The sequence below is a fragment of the Peromyscus maniculatus genome, chromosome 5, assembly GCF_049852395.1.
Source record: "Peromyscus maniculatus bairdii isolate BWxNUB_F1_BW_parent chromosome 5, HU_Pman_BW_mat_3.1, whole genome shotgun sequence".
Taxonomy (NCBI): domain Eukaryota; kingdom Metazoa; phylum Chordata; class Mammalia; order Rodentia; family Cricetidae; genus Peromyscus; species Peromyscus maniculatus.
This window is the reverse complement of record NC_134856.1, coordinates 117,736,671-117,755,992: the sequence shown is the minus strand read 5'-3', so window position 1 is coordinate 117,755,992 and position 19,322 is coordinate 117,736,671. Positions and strand designations below refer to the sequence as shown.

The window sequence follows — 19,322 nt, the reverse complement described above, 5'->3', positions numbered from 1 at the left end:
TTACAGGATGAGCTTTTTCTCCCCAAAGAGGGAGAGACAAAGCCGGGAAGGGAAGGGAATTATAGAGGAAAAGATGGAAAGGGGAGAGGGAAGGAGAGAAGGGACAGGGTCACCCTCATTCATCAGAAGCTCAGAGTCAGAGCTCAGGGACTAACTGCCAGCTGAATTGATGAACAACACCCCCAGAGGCCAGGATAGAATTGTTATGCTCATATTTCAAGGAAGACATAGGCCTTGTGATGTCACATAAATTTGTTAAGGTCCTACAGAAAATTAGGAAACAAGCCGGGTATCTGGACAAAACCTTGAGTATCTGGACCCATTTATAGCAACGACTGTATTTTTAAGGCAGAAGCTATTTGTAACTAACTGGCTTTGTGTACTGTGCTGGTTAAATTTTTGTCCATTTGACACAAAGTCATCAGATGAGATGGTGGACATGTCTGTGAAGCATTTTCTTGATGGATGTGAGAGGGCCCGGCCCACTGTGGGCAGGACCACCACTAGGCAGGTAGTTCTGAGTTATATAAAAAAGCAAACCGTGGGGAGCAAGCCAGTAAGGTGTGTTCCTCCACAGACTGCTCAGTTACAGTCTTCAGGTTTCTACCTTGAGTTCCTACCTTGATTTCCCTTTGTGCTGAAAGCTTTAAGGTAAAGTAAACCATTTTCCCTACAAGTTTTGGCCACAGTGTTTATCATAATAGAAATTATACTAGAATATGTATCGAGAGAAACATTAGATGGCCAGCAGACACAATTCTGTGACCACTTGTCAATGTTGGAAAGTCATGTCCTTAAAATAAATTTTTAAAAAAGGAAAATGAGGTTGACAGCTATAATATCAAATGAAATTTTTTCCCTAGAAGAAAAAAAAATTAAAGCATGCCTGTACAGGCACAGCATCCCTCAGAGAATACAGCTAAGCAAAGAATCCCTGACATTTTCTTTGTAGAATTGCTTCATGAATAATAGTTTACTTTTGGAAGGCACATAAACTAAAAAGTCCTCAACCAGCCAAACCAACAAAGTTGCACACACCGAATAAACTCACAAGCTGGTGCATGCTGTAGCATCATACACCACGTTTGCAGAGAATGATAATGGCCCTCTGGTGTCTCATCAGCCTCCTTCCATACTGAAGTTAATGGCCACATAGCAAGGGACTCCTGGATGGCTACAGTAGACTATCAGGATGGAAGTGGTTTGGAAACTTCCAGAATAAAAGGCCAGATTCTGGAACTGGCTTTCTTTGTGGTCCAGTGTGTTCCAACCATTGGAGACAGGAAGTTATCCCTGACATGCCTTTGGGGCACACCGCCAGCAGGTTGATCTCTCTTCTGATTTGACTGGAGATGGAGAAGCATATTGTGACACCAATCTGGAGACACACTTGCTGTGCAGATGAAACCACTCCCTCTGACAGGATTGTGTACTCTCTGCATCCTCGTGCTCGACTTTACACAAAAGAGAGGTCAAGCGATGAAAAGGGGCTTGGCCAAAGGAATCCTATGAATCTGTGCCTTCTCTGAAAGAGTGACTGACACCCTTTGCCTTCTTGAAAGGCCTGAGATGTTGTTATTCCTAAAGGATTAGAAGCAAGACCAAGCACTGGTGGAAATGCCCTGTGTGGCAGGCAGCCTCTCTACCACCATGGTTTCTTTGCTTCTTCAGCTATTGCCTTGATAAGCTCATGCACCTAGGGGCACTGGACATGAGAACTGCTTTAACTTTAAAACTGTATAAATACCAGAAGTTTTTCAGCCTATGCACTGATGAATAGCCTCCTTCTCCCAAAGGGGCTATATAGATACTACAAAATCAATGGGCTTGGCATTTGCCCTCACATATCTGCTGTAAAGACTTTCTTATGCTGGCTGGGTGGGAGGCCAGTGGTAATGTCCAAGAGGGTGCCTGAAATCAGGCTTATATATGAGTCTTAAATTTTTTTGCAGCCCACAATTTTCTTTTTAACTACCTCAGAATTCCCACCAAAGGAACAGTAAAATAAATGAGGTTGTCATTCTTTACTGCTTACCACATGTACAGAGTTAGTCACCCTGGAAGGGTGGGTATTTACAAGGCATTCTGAAGTGTTCTGTGACGTATCTGCCAGGGAAGATGAGTGGAGAGACTGTGTCGCATCCACCAGTGCCACGCTCTGTCATCCGTTTACCTCCAAGTTTAATACCAATGATGGTCCTTGGCCAAGGGTTACTTAGAACCTGCACATACACACTGTCTATCAGATAGTCCAAATTGTTGGGCTCCTACAATAATGAATTAGTTGTTAGTTTGTTTTCTTGTGCACACAGTCCACTTGACTAAGTAGGAATCACCTTTCCCTTGAAACTGATAAAACTCACTACCCCTTCTGAAGCCAATCCCTAATATTAAAACAACAAACATTAACTATTAAAACAAAAACAACCACTGACAGCCAAATATAAGCATGATTACATTTTCCTATTTTTATTAGCCTTTCTAAAATAGGGAGCTTGGGGAGTTTCCATAGTGATTTTTTTTTTTTTTAAATTCACTCTGAACAGCTGTATTTTAAAGTGACAGATCTGAATAAAACAGGGGACATAAAGTGCAGCCTTCCACCTTCAATCTTCTTTTAAAATCATAAATAAATTTGAAATTAAAATTGGGGTTTCCCATTTGACTTCCTTGCCTTATTGAGGATTCATGATTATGCCTGCCTGGCTGAAGGTAGGATTTAAGTTGGGGTAGCCTGGCGTGGGCCACAGAACTCTGCCTGTTCACACCTCTCAGGTGTATAGCATCCCATCAACAGTAACCCATGGCACAATGGGAAATTCTTCATTTTCTTGGACTCCTCTCACATTCCAAGCAAAACACACTGTGTTTACTTCTCAGCCTTGCAGCGGGCCTTTGCTCACTTCCTGCTCTCCTTACCACGGTGCTGAGCACTGGAGCAATGACCTGCTGCCTTGGTGGTGTGGGAGACAGCTAACAAAAATAGTACAATAAAATCCACTTATATAGCTCCCAGACTTAACAATAACCATGGCATACACATTGTGCATGTGTACACATGTTCTCATGTCTGTCAATGGCCATCTTGAATATACAATAGTAGTCCCATAAGGTTATAGCCTAATGGCATCATAACTTTTAATTTCCATGAGAACACTTTATGATGTTCAGAGAATAATGAAGATGGCTAATTAATATCTCTTGGAATATATCCCTGATATTGACTGTTACATGACTATATAACTATGATAACAAAATCAACAAGAGTTCTTGGTTGCCTATTTCTTAACCAAATTTTACCAATCTAAAATTTGCTTTATAGATTTTTTGTTGTTGTTCAAATTAATGTCTATAATTTGAACTTTTTGGCATGTCTTCAGCAATCCTCTTCATTTATTTATTTGTTTTACCACAAACTCATTGCTGAAACTGCATTATCATGTAGAACTTGCCATATTCTTAGTTTGCTAATTCTGAGCCTCGATGTCCTGAAATATGTACCCATAACCCCCACCGCGTTTTCTGCTAAGCAGTTACTTATATCTAAAGACAAGATCGAATTCACTCTCAAACATTCTGGATGTTTTCTTAGTGGAGTAAAAACACTTCCTCACTCATGCCAAGCGTGGATTCAATCAATAGATATGGACATTTAGATTAATCAATAGAATCAGATTTCATTGCACTTGTGCATCTATTACAAAGCTCTTCTTTGAGCTAATGATATCAACTTACTTCTATAATTTCTTAGGAATTACAAATAGCGATACCTAAATCTCTCATTCTTTCTGTATTATTATCTGTTCATTTGTTGCCTTGAGGTAAGAGTCTTTTCTCATTTCACTCTGTGTTTAAATTAGTAAACTTGTTCCTAGCACTCTATGAAGGTGACCAATGCACTGAAAAACAATGTTAATTCACAAATACTGAAATATAGGGTATCTTCTACTCGTTAGTGGATTTTGTTTCTCCAGCATTGGCTACTCCTTTGTCATGGCCCCTGGGATCTTTGATGATTTCCTCATTTTGTGTCAGGAAGAAGAGTTTCAGCCTACTCTCAGGTTTCTTGACCCAAACTGTAATGAACTGTTGTTTGTTTGTTTTTTATAAGAATTTACCTTACCCCTTGTCCTAGTTACTATTCTGCTACTATGAGGGGACAATATGACCAAAACAACTCTTATAAAAGAAAACATTTAATTAGGGCCTTGTTAAAAATTTTAGTGGGTAAGTCTATGGTGATTATGGTGGGAAACACACAAACATGGTGCTGGAGCAGTAGCTGAGAGCTTTACATCCTGATCCATAGACAGCAGGCAGAGAGGGAGCCATGGGGCCTTGCCTGGACTATTTAAACCTCAAGTTCCCCTGCCCAGTGACATACCCCTCCAACAACGCAACACTTCCTAATCCTTCCCAAAGAGTTCCACTGACTGGGGACCAAGCATTCAAACATATGAGTCTATGGAGTCCATTTTCATTCAAACCACCATACCTTTTCTCATATTTTTCTTATTCTTGAAATTTTTACCCAAGAATTTTTCAGTTATTCTAGACATACTCACTGTGTTCTTTCTGGGTTCACCCAATCGTTTTCATTTAGTATGCATATATAAATTCATATTTTCAGCCTTTTTAAGCAACATACAGTAATAATGGAAGTATAAATTCAGATTTTCATATCTGACTGAACATATTTCACATTTGACTTTTTTCCACATTTAAGTTTTGCTTTGTTACAGATACAGTTTCTATTACCATTAAAGTTTCTTCCAAGTATATTTCAATGGCTAATTGCTTTTAATATTGTGTGGGAAAGTTGGAGAACATTTCATAATTTCTATATTTCTTCCACTGTAATTATTAGTATATTGAGCAATTATACATATTTTTATGTACCTCTGAATTATTTCCACTGGATAGATAGATACATGCTCTAGAATGAAGGCCAGGACACTACTAATGAAACAGTCACCAAATTGCTTTCTGAAATATTTGGCTACAGTCTTGTCAGTAGATTGGCAATATGGTACATATTAGCTGATATTGGGTATTTTAAGTTCAAATCCCCTAGTACATGGACATTTATTATAAATTTCACTTTAATTATTTTGCAGTTTTAGATTACTATATATTAAACGATGTTTTGTGTATTTACCTTCCATTTGCAATTCCTCCTCTATAGACTGGCTTTCATTTTCTAATTTGCTTTTATGTATTTTGGGAAGTCTTTTTCAATGTACCAGAATTCTTTTTTTTTTTTTTTTTTTTTTTTTTTTTTTTGGTTTTTTGAGACAGGGTTTCTCTATGTAGCTTTGCACCTTTCCTGAAACTCACTCTGTAGCCCAGGCTGGCCTTGAACTCAGAGATCCACCTGGCTCTGCCTCCCAAGTGCTGGGATTAAAGGCATTCGTCACTACTGTCTGGCCCAGAATTCTTTACATACAGGGAAATTTTGCCAACATTTGTAAATAAATAGCAGTTATTGTTGGAAGTATTTCCCTTGTTTGTCACATGCTTTAAAGTTTACAGTATCTAAAATACAAAAGTTTTATATTTACAAGTAAATAAAATATATAATGTATTTCCTTTGTGCTTTTTAAAAATGTTGTTTTGATTTAGATAAAGATGTATCACCTGGAACTTAGTATAATAGTGCATACCTTTAGAACCAGTGGGTTGCTAAGGGTAGGAGGGTCACAAGATACAGGGGGACAGTATGGTGAGAAAGCAGTCACAGACAAATGCAAGGGTGCTGTGACAGTGACATATATATTTATTATCTTGATTGGATAATTGTAAGACTTAACTTTGTGCAGTTTATTAGACATTGAAATAGACAGTCATGCCTCAGCACCCACAGGTGATCATTTCCAGGGCTCCTCTGCAGGGTAGCAAAATCCATTTAAAATAAAGGACAGTCACGTGTCCTATTCGTGTGGAATCTACACACACCATCCTGAGGATTTGGACCCCAATAACATGAAAGGTGTCCCCCACACCACACAAACTCTCTTGTGCTCTCTTGCTCTCTCTCTCCTTCTGTCTTTGTGAGCGTGTGATATTGTATGTATATGTGTAGCTGTTTGTGTTGTGTGTGTGTGTGTGTGTGTGTGTGTGTGTGTGTGTCTGTGTCTGTGTTTGCATGAATCCTTGCAAATGGGAAGAAAGAGGCAAAGACTGCGAAGAAAAGCTACAAGAAATTTCTGCTAACTCCACAAAGGAATTCCCAAAGGTTTTGGTGAAAACCACAGGAGAGAGCAGGATGGAGTCTAAGCTGACCAGACCCAGCAGAGCCTGTCAGACCCCAAGCTGCTTGTTATTCCTCTGAGGATCCCTTTAGGTGCCATGCAAATTCTGACTCTCTGAGACATGATAACAGACTGATAGTTTTTTTCGGCCTATCAAGGATTCTTCTGCTGCTTATTGTTCAGCCATTCTTTGAGGAGTGAGGGAGCAGGTATGGCTTTGACTGCAATGAGAATCATGGGGGCAGGGGGACGGAGTAGCTAAGATACAAAACAAGACCCTGATGTCTGCATCTCATCCCACCCTGGAGGTTCAGACTTAATGGACGCAGAGTTCAGCATGGGCATGCTAGTTTGCTGTTGCAGTGACAAAATACCCAAGACAAACCCATTTAAAGGAAAAAAGTTTTACTATTGGCTTATAGGTTGAAATGTTTTATTCTGTGGTCATTTGGACCATTGCCTTTGGGCTATGATGAGGCAGAACATTGTGGCAAAAGAGCCTGGTAAAGAACCTGTCTATGGTGGCTAGAAAGTGAAACAGAGAGAGGAAGGGACTAGGGTCTCAAACCCCATTCAAATGTACTCTCTCTGTCATCTCACTTTCTTCCATGAGGCCCTGATTCATAAAAACTCCATGATCTCCTGATACTGCTACAGGCCACAGACCAAGTTGGGAATGCGTGGGCCTTTGGAGCATGTTTTAAATCCAAATCTTCACATCAAATAAGGAACTTCTTTATTTACTTATTTTTCCTTTGAGGATTTCATTGGTAAACCTCTCCAAGTGATTGTAGTGTTCAACCAAAGTTGAGCAATATTACATGAGATAGAGAGATTTCCTTTAACGAACCAGAGAATAAAGAGGACATAATTCTCAAGGCTAATACTGATGAGAGATGACCAAAAAGACATAATAAACATTACCCTCAATCAGAGCCAATATTGACCCTATTTCAGTTAATGCAAATTTACCCAAGGTCATCTACTCCTGTGTGATCCTGCCTGTGTGGAAGATGCCTTTCTGGGCCCGGGAAGATTACCAAACAGATGGCTAGGTAGGTGGGAGCAAGGCCTTCTTGAGGGTAGAGCCACCAGAAAGGCCTTGCAATGGCTGGAGCTAATTGGGCAGGCTTATTGGGCTCACACACCTACCAATGCATTCACAAGGACTTTTCATCATGAGAGAACCAATAGTCTGTCCCCTCTCCTTCAAACCAATGGGTCACAACGAAGAACCAAATGATGCTTCCATATCCCAACATGTCCCAGATTTATTTCAAACATCATTTCCAGTTGAGCTACTTTTAACTTCAGTAGGTTGGAAATGGCTTTTTGATCTGTGTTACAAGTTTGCCTGAGCACCACAGAATCTGATTGTGAATCCATGAAGCACCCGCATCATAGAATGTTTAATGAGACATATCAATTTAATTGTGCTTCAAGACATCCAGGGCCAGAGTTTGTCAGCATTTTGCTGACAAATGTCCTCATTTATAGACTGATCTTTGGTGCTGATTATGTTCACTGTGGCTAAAAATATTGGGAAATGAGCTATGCTTTGAGGAACAAAAGATCTTTTCTCTGAGTAGATTGAATGTCAGCCTAGCAATGGCATGAACTTGCAAGTGTTTGGAAACAGAGTGGTTGGTTAAAAGTAACTGCACTTCCATCCTAATGCAGAGGATGCTGTGTATCTGGACGATGAGAAAGAGAGAGAAGAGTACGTCCTGAATGACATTGGAGTGATATTTTATGGGGACTTCAGTGACATCAAGAGCAGAAGCTGGAGCTATGGCCAGGTGAGCCACTTAAAATTTGTCATTGTCAAGGACATTTTTCCTTAATATTTTTTGTCACATTTATTACTGCCGGGTGCCATGAGTCGATATTAGAAAAGCACAATTTCCTGCTTTTCAGGATCTGAGACTCCAAGACAGAGTGCATGGGAGCGGAGACCTAGAGAGAAAACTGCATAATTTATCAGCTGGGGCCACCTATCTTCCTCTTATTGCAAATGTCCCTGAGATCAGGGCGCCTACGGATAACATGGCGGTCACTGAGATATTCTTTGACATCCCAGAAACCACGAAGTCTCATTATTTCAGCCTGAAGTGGGCTGAAAATTTTTCTTTGCTAATGAAGACATTTTTAGTCTTTCAAAAGATTTTAAATATAATAAATAATAATTTAAGCATAATATTAATATATAATATTAATAATGTGTGCTATTAATATAATAATTTAAATATACTTTTTAATGTATTAGGGGTCAGTGGTATGGCTCAGTGACTAAAGGCATTCGCCATCAAAATTTTTTAATTAGTTTATTTATTTTACATCCTGACTGCAGTTTCCCCTCCCTCCTCTCCCCCACCCCCTCTCCCCACCTCCCTTCTGCCCACCCCCATCTATTCTTTCTCCATTTCTGTTCTGAAAGGGCAGGCCTCCCATGGATATCAACAAAACATGGTGTATCAAGTTGCAGCAAAACTAAACACCTCCCCTTGTATCAAGGCTGGGCAAATAAGAGGAGTAGGGTCCAAAAAGCCAGCAAAAGAGTTAACAGTCTGAGCTTAGTTAGTATAGCGCCCCACATGGTAGGAGAGAACTGAAACTCCCAAATTTTCCCTGAATCTTACATGAGCACCCCAGCATATTCCCATATTCTCATATTCTCTCTCTCTCTCTCTCTCTCTCTCTCTCTCTCTCTCTCTCTCTCTCTCTCTCTCTCTCTCTCTCTTCTCTCTCTCACACACACACACACACACACACCACTAAATAAGCAAAAATGTAATGAAAGAAATTAAAAAGAAAGAAAAGTCATGTGTATATTTTTAAATGTGAGTCCATTAACAATAGTTATTAAGGAAAGTTCCTTAATCTTCCAGTTTTATTAAAGCATGTCTTTTTTTTCCCAGAAAGTAACTAGAGATGTTTCCATCAGTTGCAACAAGTTCCATCAGAAACCTCAAGTTACTACTTAGGGGCAAAAGCAGACAACAGTAACCCCTTAAGATATTCAGTAATTCAAACTGTTACAACTTAGTATTTTTGACACTGCTTTAAAGAGAAGCTTTGCCCTGTCTCCACAGATACATAAATGTCCTGCGATCTAAACATGTTAGTTGATTAACAACAGGAAAGGGGTGGGTGTCTTGCCTCTCAGAGGATTCTGGCAGAACTGCCTGGAACTGGACATTTTTTCTCTGAGTGTCCAGGGAGAGATTTTTTGGTATCGGGCCTTACCAGGTTCCATAATACTGTCCTGGCTCCTGATGCCCACATGGAACCCTCCCTGTGTCCCCCACACAGTCTGACCATTGATCCCATCATTGTCTTATCCCCATCCACAGTTTAGCTTCACTCTAGCCCCTAAGAACTGTATCCTGTATTCAGGCTTGCCCATCTGCATCTCTGATGTCCTGTTAAGATATATTCTGTGGTTACTTGACTTGTTTTAATTCATGTCTGGCTCTCTAGTCACCATCTAGTCACCATCCTACCTCTTCCTAAGTGGCACATGACCTTTATTATTTATTGTCTGTTATCTTTGCCTTGAGTGCCCGTCTTTAAGTGACATCTTTGTTTTCTATTACTACAACAGAAAAACTGAGGCTGGATTCTTAATAAAAGAAAGGGATGTATTTATCTCATTATTTTGATGAAACAATGGGACTTTCAGCTGAAAGTCCCACATTGGGTAGTTCCATATGGTCAGTCTCTGCAAAGATCCCCTTCACACCAGTAAGAGAAAGAAAAGGGGAACTAACCATGTGTGTTACAGGCCAAGTGCATAGGCTAGCCTTGCTGGATAGCAGCAGCTCTGAGGGAAGTAATTCACTCCCTGAGGCTGCATTAATCCCTTCTCAAGGCCATCAGTGCTCCTGTGACCTCAGTACCTTGCGTTAGCCTCAGGCCTAAAGGCTCTATCAACTCAACACCACTACTCTGAAGAGCCAAACCACTTCTGAACTACACCAAGTGTGAAACCATCTATGATCCTAATGTGATACTGTAATGGGAAATGTCACCAAAAGGGAATCAAGGAGAATTAGGAAGACACCCAGCACAGCCATGTTATACCTGGCCAGCATGACCTTGAGTAAGCATCCCTGATCACGGGCTCTGTGTCGTTATACAAGGCCATCAACTTAGGTCATTCTGACAAAATAACAGGCCATATCAGTTATTTGCAGTAACGCAGGGAAACAATGATTTCTCTGATGGTGTCATTAATGCTGTGTAATGGCTAACACAACTGAGATATACTGTTTAGTAAGACCCAAAACAATGAGCTATTTATATAACCATAAAAGTAGTTATTTGTATACCAAAATTAACATATTATACCATATATTTCAGATCTCTAGGATATGCCACATTCAGTATTCCAGCTAGATTTAATAAGCAATTACATGGCAATTAGCCATTAAGATTGTATTTCTGTCCTAATACTTGGGTAGATAATATCCATTGTTTGTATATGGGAAGATAATCTCCTGTATTATAGTACAATGTAGTTAAAATATCCTCATGCTGTCATTTCTTTTTAATTTGGCCTTTATTCTGTTGTAAGGAAACTCTAGAAGCACCTGTGAAATGTGTTTCTTTCCAAGAAGATTGACCTAGCTCCCGGGCTTCCCCATTAGCCGCTACAATCGGCCTTCTCTAAGACGCCTTCCCTTTCAGGTTCTAGACAGTGCCTTGTCTCAAAGAAGGGGAATCTTCACGGACTTTCACTTCATGAGGTCTCCTTCTGTTTTACATGCAAGCCTAGAGGACCTGACTATCTTCCTGTGACACTTCTGGCAACCATTTCTTTTAAAATTTTTCTTTTCTTTTTTTCTCCTTTGGTTTTTTGAGAGAGGGGGTTTCTCTGTGTAGCCCTGGCTGTCCTGGAACTCATTCTGTAGATCAGGCTGGTCATGAACTCAGAGATCCCCCTGCCTCTGCCTCTACTGGGATTAAAGATGTGCACCACCACGGACCAGCTTTCTTTTATTTTTTCAATTGAGAATAGATTTTTTATACAGTGTATTCTCATTATGGTTCCCCTCCCCAGTTCTTCCCAGAGACTCCCCACCTCCCCACCCACCCAAATCCAAATCCTTTCTTACACTCTCTCATTAGAAAACAAACAGGCATCTAAAAAATAAATAACAATAATAATAAAATAAGAGAAAATAGGAAGTCCAGTTGTTTTTGAGGTCCTAAGTGACTTTGGGAAATCATTGTTTTCTGGGCAATGCATCCATCTGTTGGAAGGGTCTTAATGTCCTAAAGAGTCTTGAGTCAGTGTGTGGGTCTTGAGTTTGTTGGCTCTCTAATGGTTCTGCTCATATTTCTGGCTTCCCTTTCTGTTCTCCTTTATTTTACTGAAACGTAAAAACAGGACACATCCTTTCCTTCACTTTAATAGTTCATGCTAAAGGTTACTCCATATATCTAAGCAGTAGATTGTGGCTGCATTTGATTTTTGCACACAGCTTATCTTGTTTTGCAGAGTGGAGATTAAATAGTTTCTCGCTGTTTTCTCCCCGATAGTTTGAAGATGGCATCCTGGACGCTTGCTTATATGTGATGGACAAAGCCCAGATGGACCTTTCTGGCCGAGGGAACCCCATCAAAGTCAGCCGTGTTGGGTCTGCAATGGTAAGTGGCAGTGATGATGATGATGATGGCGAGCAGATCTAGTGTGGGGGCCACTGGCATCAGAATATGAGTCAGTTCATAAAGAGACGTTGACATCAACAATGGCTTAGCTTTCCAGACTTCTGTCTGTTAGGTTCAGGTTCGTGGTGCCTGGTTGGTCTTGAATGCTCTCACTTTTTCATATGCTACAAAATGAAAATTCCCACTCAGAGCTGTACATGGTTTTTGTTTCACACAAAATAATGTACTTCTATGGACAACTGAACACTTATTCTTTCTTATCCTATTTTATGTATTTTATGTGTGTATTATGCATATATGTGTGTGTTCATGCATGTGTACCATGGCACATATGTAGACCTGAGGAGAGTTTGTGGAGGTCAGTTCTTCCCTTCCACCCTGTGGGTCTAGGAGATTGAACTCAGGTTGCCAGCCTTGATCCCAGGTGCCTTTACCCACTGAGCCATCTTGCCAGTTCCTAAGCAGCTAAGAATCTCATCTAGAGACTAAGAAATGACCATGACAAAAAAATGTGAATTGCTGCAATCAAATGATCAATCAATAAAACATCAAAGAATACAGACATCTAGATAAGACATGATTTTTTCATGTTTACACCTGTAGAAACAGGAAATAAATAGCTGAGCCTAGAGAGATGGCTCAGTATAGAGTATGCATAGAGGACCCAAGTTTAGTTCCCATAACCAACATCAGGCAGCTTACAAGCAGTTGTAACTTGAGCTCCAGGGCATCTGATCCCCTCTCCTGGCCCCTAAAAGCACCTGTACTCACAACATTCCCAACACATATACATATGCATAATTAAAAATAAAATAAACCTTTTGTAAAAGAAATAAATACTTCATATAATCCTAGTTTCTATGCAATGATACTGCACCACAGGGCTTTACCTCTCTTGAAGTGGGTGTTGATTCTCCCCAGAAATCTTCTAAGATAAGTGAGTGGACATTCATCACTTAAGTCATTTCAGGAGCAAGAAAATAGGATGGTAAAAACTTGTCAGTGATAAAGCTTCTGCCAGAACCCAGGTCTGCCAACTTCGAATCTAGATGCATTCTACCTTTCACACTAATCACTGTAAGGGATCCCAAAACATCTTCAAGAATACAGAGATCCCCAGTGCAATAGCTGAAGAGGAGCTAGAAGCCCGTGGATACGAAGGATAGGACCAGGGTAGGAAGTGAACTAAATGACTCTGCGTGGTCTTAAACTGTACCATGACAATAACACCTAGACAACCTTTGTGCATCAATGAGCACCACACCCAGTCTAGGAACACAGCATTCCTCAGTTACAGTAGACCACATTTATTACATAGGAATACTCAATGGAGAACATCATCATATTACCAATGCCCTTACATCTTCTAAAATATTTTCCTGGGAAGAATTTTAGCTTTGATTTTGGTTTGCACATCTTTTCAGCCAAACAAAATCAATTTTGTTGACACATAATTACTAGGCCAGGGAAGATATAATGTGTACTTCTGACTAGGTGCTAAAAATAGTGATTTTTATTTTATTAGAACTGAGTTACATGTAAATTTAAGACACACTAGATTCTACAAAATGAAAGCAGAATTTAACATCTAAAGACAGCTTGGGGCTAGAGGCACAGCTCAGTGGTAAGAGCTAAGAATGTCTCCTTAACATGGATGAAGTCTGGGGGAGGGGTGCTCAACCCCTCACCCCCAAATAGTGAACATGTGTATTTAAATACATAAAATAAATAGCAAGTTTTGTTTTCTGATGTTATTTGTATTGCATGATGAAAGAGGATTCATCCTAAAGCCTTTGGGAATTTCCATAGAACATCCTTGTACAATGCTTATTGGACCTGCACCTGTTCATTATGTTTCCTACTTAGAAGAGAAACTTCTCTTCTTCTTTTTTTTCCTCCTTAGAAGCAACCATGACAGGTTGCAGTGAAGAGGGAAGCAATATGTAGGAGTGATGGTATATGAGTTGTTTCCCTCTTAAGCATTTTAAAACAGCATGGTCTTCAACCTGACCTTATGCACCCACTGTGTGCACTTCCACCAAATATAGAGATCACAGGCCCATGCAAAGCAGTGTAGAAGTAAAGCAAAAAGAGGCAATCTAACTCAGACTGTCTGTGGCTGCAGCTGATCAGATGGAATGTGCTAGGTATTGGATGAAACACAGGACACCAACTCAAATCACCTCAAAATTTCATTAGGTCTAAAGAGCCTCTATCTTAAGTTCACATTTGGCAAATGCACATCATAGTTACACAGGCTGGAACCAGAGAGAGAAATGTGCACAGAGAAGAGTGTGGTGAGGGTTTGGTTAAGTTTCTGAAGCGAGCGGGTGACCTTGGGTGTTAAAGGGCAGAGGACGGCTCTGAGCAATTTGTAGTGATCTCTCACTTCCCCTTGGTTCCCTCACACCACCGTTCACAGTACAGAAAGCTCAATAGTTGGAAAAAACCATTTCACCTCTGCTATCTCTTTTAATCCTCAGAATAGCTCTGTGAGTCTTTTCAAAACCTGTTTGGCTATAGTGATTTTTAAAGCTGAAATGCTAAGCCTCCAAAACTGACCTTCTAATTTCTCAGTTAAAGATTTACCTTCAAATGTGAAAAGATGCATTTGGAAAATATAGAAAGAACAGGCTTGAGGCTGGGTTGGTCCAGCCAAAATCAGACTTCCATGTTGTTCTCCCCAGCTGGCCCCAAGCCCCAGACAGACAGAGCCTGATGCAAGGGCATTTTCCTGGTCCCTTTCAAATGCATCTCAGCCCTGCTACTGGACAGGTGTGCTAGAATAGAGATGCATGTGACCTGCAAACCCTTCCGGAGGATCACACAAACCATGCATGCATGGATTCCAGTTCTTGCACAATGAAAATCACTGCAGGCAGAACCTTTCTGAAAGCAGCTGCTCCTGGAAGCCGTTGGGAGGAGAAGCCAGGCTCTGGCCAGGCACCTGAAAAAAGTAGAACAAGCAGAGAGATGGCACAGGAACACATGACTGGGACCCAAAGACAAACGGGCTTCCTGCAGTCATAACATGTGAGGTTGGCAAGGAGATTTCAGGAAACTGGCTATGTGTGAGGATAAAAGAACACAGACGATGACAAACTTTCAAATGACAATAATATGACTTTGGCTTCTATGTGTACAACTTCCAGACAAAAATCTTTGTGGTACAGGATATCTGCTGTACTGGTATTGTGTGTGATAGGCCTTCCAGCAGCATCCTGTAGCATCTACTCAGGAATTTCAAGAGCACCTTCCCATAACACACCAGTTGTAACAGTCAAGAATGTCTCCAGATATTACCAAATGTCCCTTGTGGATACAAATCACCCTAACAAGGACTGCTTCATTAATCCTTTATGTGCTCAGTTTTCCTACCAATAGAATGGAAGTAACACCTTCTTCTTGCCTGTATAGAAGGCCTCATTCAATCTTGCTTTCCATCCTTTGATGAAGACAGTGGGGGTCACTTTGCACAAGAAGGGCTATGGATGTGTCAAGAGATGGACTGTGGCTTTGGTTCTGTTAACCATGTGAAGCAGGGAAAAGCACTTAACTCAAGGACATACTTCTTCCTCTCTCAACTCAGCGTTGTCTGTTCAGTCAAATACCTGCAATTCCCACTGTTAGCAAGGAAATCTTCTTTACTCTTCATGGGACCATTTTCTTGTTTTTTCTTTTATGTATCCAGTATCTCCTCTTGTTATGTTTGGTTGCTATTGTTTCCCTTTGATGAGAAAGTGGAAACAGTGAATGTCCATCTGGAAGCCTGGAGGTGTTGTCCTTTCCCAACTGTTGGGATCCTACTGTTGCAAACAGGATGCTATACTGCCCCAGGATGCATCCTCATCCTGTCCCCCATAGGTGTAGTCCTATAATCCTACTGTCTGAGAAATGGGCCTGAGATGTTATAATCTCACATGGATGATGTTTTATTTAGAATTACCTAAATGCAGAATGCAACATTTTACTAATATTATATTATAGGTTCATTTAAGAGAGAAAGGGTGGAAAGAAACAGGAAACTAGACAAAGATATTTGTTCTGAGTTATACTTCCTCCCTTTAAATGGCCTCATTTCTGATGTGACAGCACCCTTCAAGAGAATTGCTGGGAGGTATACCAGGAAAAGTTAAGGGTTGGTTGTGCCATCTGAAAATATATTTCATTCACCTAACATTAGAAAGTCTTCAGTTGCAGTGAAGCATCTGGGTGTGGGCTCTGAGTCCCCAAAGGATGTGGCTCAGATACATACTGCAATGGGCATGGGCTCTGAAACTGCAGGGGGCCGCAGCTCTGAGACCCCAGGGAGCATGGGCCCTGAGACCCAAGGGGACATGAGCTCTGAGCACCTCAAAAATAAAAACATGTTGAAAGAACAGAGCAGTTCTGGGACAAGGGGACCACTGCGACAATAGCCTGTCATTACTGCTAGGTGTTTACCTGTCAAGCCTGCTTCTAGCCCATGACTGATTAGCTCTGGCACCTTCCTCAGGGGATGCAGCAGCAGCTGCAGTGACCTCTTCTTACTGCAGATACCTGCCTGCTTAGTCACTGTTCAAGCCCTAAATGCCCTGCCTACATGAACATTTTCTTTGTCTATGGAGAATCTATATCAAAATCAGCTCATGGGGTCTAGAAGACTCTCCAGGGTCTTGGAGATGAGAAAGCAGAAGCCTTTGGGAATGATGCCATTTATTCAAGGTCATGTGGGAAAAAAGTGGCTGAGCTGGAACTAGGCACTGTCCTTTCTTTCAAAACATATTGCTACAGAGCATCTCTGCCAGCACATTGGTGCCAATAGCGCAATTACTGTATCAAATTGTATGGCTGTTACCTAGAAAAGAACAAGTCCCTCAGAATAAGTGGATTTCAAGAGGGGAACAAGTGAAGAAAGGTGTAAGATCTGAGTAGCAAGAGGCTCTGTGTCCTTGGGAAAGAGGTCACCAAGAGGATTAGATGCCAACTGTGGTAACAGTGATGGAGATAGCAATGGTATTGGTGATATGGTAGCAATGATGGTGGTTATAGTGACAGTGATCAATAATGATGATTGACAGTGGTGTTGGTGATTATGGTGGTAGTGGTAGTGGTGATGGTGGTAATGATCATGGAAATAGTGACAGAAATGGTGAGAGTGTGGTGAGGGTAACAATGGTGGTGATGATGGTGATAATGATGGTGATACCATAGTGATAGTGCTTCAGATAATAGCAACAATAATGATGAGGATGACTGTGCAGAGGGTGGGAATGGTAGTGATGGTGGTGGTAGAAGTGGTGATGATGATGTAGTTAGTGGTGGTCCTAGTAGTGATATGATGGTGGTGATGATTGTGATAATGATGGGGATGTGGTGGTGGCAGTGCTTAAGGTAGTGGTGATGGTGGTAGGAAGGATAATTAATGAGGATGAGAGTTGTAGTGGTATAGATATGCTGATGGCAGTGTTTATGACAAGAGTGACGTGGTGATGAGGGTGGGGATGGTGGTGATGATGACTGATGCCAGCAAAACCTCAGTCTTCACTCATTCATTCAACAAATATCTGGGCATGGGGTTTGATGGTGAGCCAAACATAGTTTCTACCCTTGGAGAGCTTATAATCTCATAGAAAAGACAGACAAATGAACAGAAAAGTCCAATGCAACACAGAAAACTTTCTGATGGAAATAAGCATAGGGTTGCATGCTTGTTTCCATCAGGACTGTATGCTGAAACCTCTTGAATTTAACTATACACGTCTCTGGGCCTAGACAGAACAAATAAGTGTCAAAAAAAAAAAAAAAAAAAAAAAAAGCCATGCCGTTATTCACAGGAAGTCTTTATCCATGGTGGATCTAATGCAAATTGCTGGTTACCAAGTACTGTGGAGGAAAGTGTAATGGGGAAAGGGCTTGAAATGTGCTCCTCTGGGGCCTGCTTTCTTTGCAAGTTAGAAAACGTAAGGTTGCCCAACTAACATTCGTCCCATAGGGTCTCAACATTTATAGTCCCTTGATCCCAGGATGCTCTATTTTGATTTGGTAACTATTAAAAAAAAAGCTAACATCAATGGGAAATTTGGGAAGGTGAAAAAGAAGAAACAAACATCAATAAAGTTACATGTTCTGAATCCTAGTGCTTCACACCTTTGTCAGCCTGGACTTCCCAGCTTCCCTTGGGGTGTGCACATTTATTTTTAACCACGGTCTTTTGCTGATATCAAGCCACGAGGCTACCATTAATCCCCATTAATGCCTTGCTCTGACTATGCCTTTAGGGAATTAACTCAAGATTGAACTTTTTCCACCAATCGATGTTCTATGTAGTCTTTAGTGCTATTAAAAAAAAAAAAATCTGAACTACAGCTAGTAAATCAAACTGACCATGCTGCAGGCAGATCTCAGGTCCCTCGGACCTGAGACAATGGCATTGCTGCTTCTGACCCCCAAGCCCCCTGACCACAGTCAGAGAGCAACTGAAAATACCACTCTTCTCACTTGGTCCATCGTTCTCCCCGCTTTTCTCTCCAATTTATAGGAGATTTTCCCATCTGTGTATGAAAAAACATAGTTACATCATCACTACTTTGCTATGTTGCCAAGCAACTCCACAGGGGATGATGTTTTGTATTGTGTTTTCTTTCTTCCTTTATTTCAATTGTTTCCTTCCCCATCTTGAATGATGGCTTCATGTTGAGCAAACATTTTCATGCAATAAACATCAATTACACATATTCAAATTACATTTTAAGATTTGCTCAAATTAAGGATTTCACATCCGAGTCATTCCAAATGAACCCTAAAGTCAGAGCTGAATGTACAAAATCTATTCTCTGGTCATACAACCAGCCACAGTACAGTCCCTGACATTTTTGGGTTTGAAATTTGAATCTTTAGGTTTGAAACTTTTATATTTATACAAGGAAATATCCAAATTTCCCTTTGGTCTATAAAGCAGACAAAGGCCTCTTTGTCAGGGAGGGACAGCAACAGAGAAACCCCATGGTCACTGTCCACCTTCCCCTACCACAGAGCTCTGTCACATCTTCTCATATAGGTCTTATGTCTTAAACAACTCTGTTTACCAAAAAGCATGATTAGTGTCCTACTTATATAATTGCTGGTCAGCGTTTCCAGTGGTTGTGGAGGAAATTGCTACCAGGTTATCAGAGAGTGCACAGGGATATGAATCCATGCCACCTCTGAGAAGGGGGAGTTAAAGCCTCCATTGATAGGTTTTAAGAATCATGTTCTCATCACTCATTTGCAAATTCCCAGTCTCTTGGCATTGCTAGATAAAGGCTGCTGGAAAAAATTGTGACCCTATCCAGAGTTCTATGCCTTTGAAATTATCAGCTTATATTTCCATTGCTATCATCTACCTCCACGGTTCATGCACATAAATATCAGGAAAGG

General features: G+C 40.7%; 1 protein-coding gene across 1 annotated transcript in view; it reads left to right on the top strand.

The window, feature by feature from the left end:
- Positions 1 to 19,322, top strand: part of F13a1 (coagulation factor XIII A chain) — a 163,024-nt gene that overhangs the window by 54,593 nt on the left and 89,109 nt on the right. The window contains exons 5-6 of the mRNA XM_006972773.4: positions 7,932 to 8,050; positions 11,796 to 11,903. Of these exons, the coding sequence (XP_006972835.2) occupies positions 7,932 to 8,050; positions 11,796 to 11,903 (227 nt within the window). The remainder of the gene's footprint in view (positions 1 to 7,931; positions 8,051 to 11,795; positions 11,904 to 19,322) is intronic.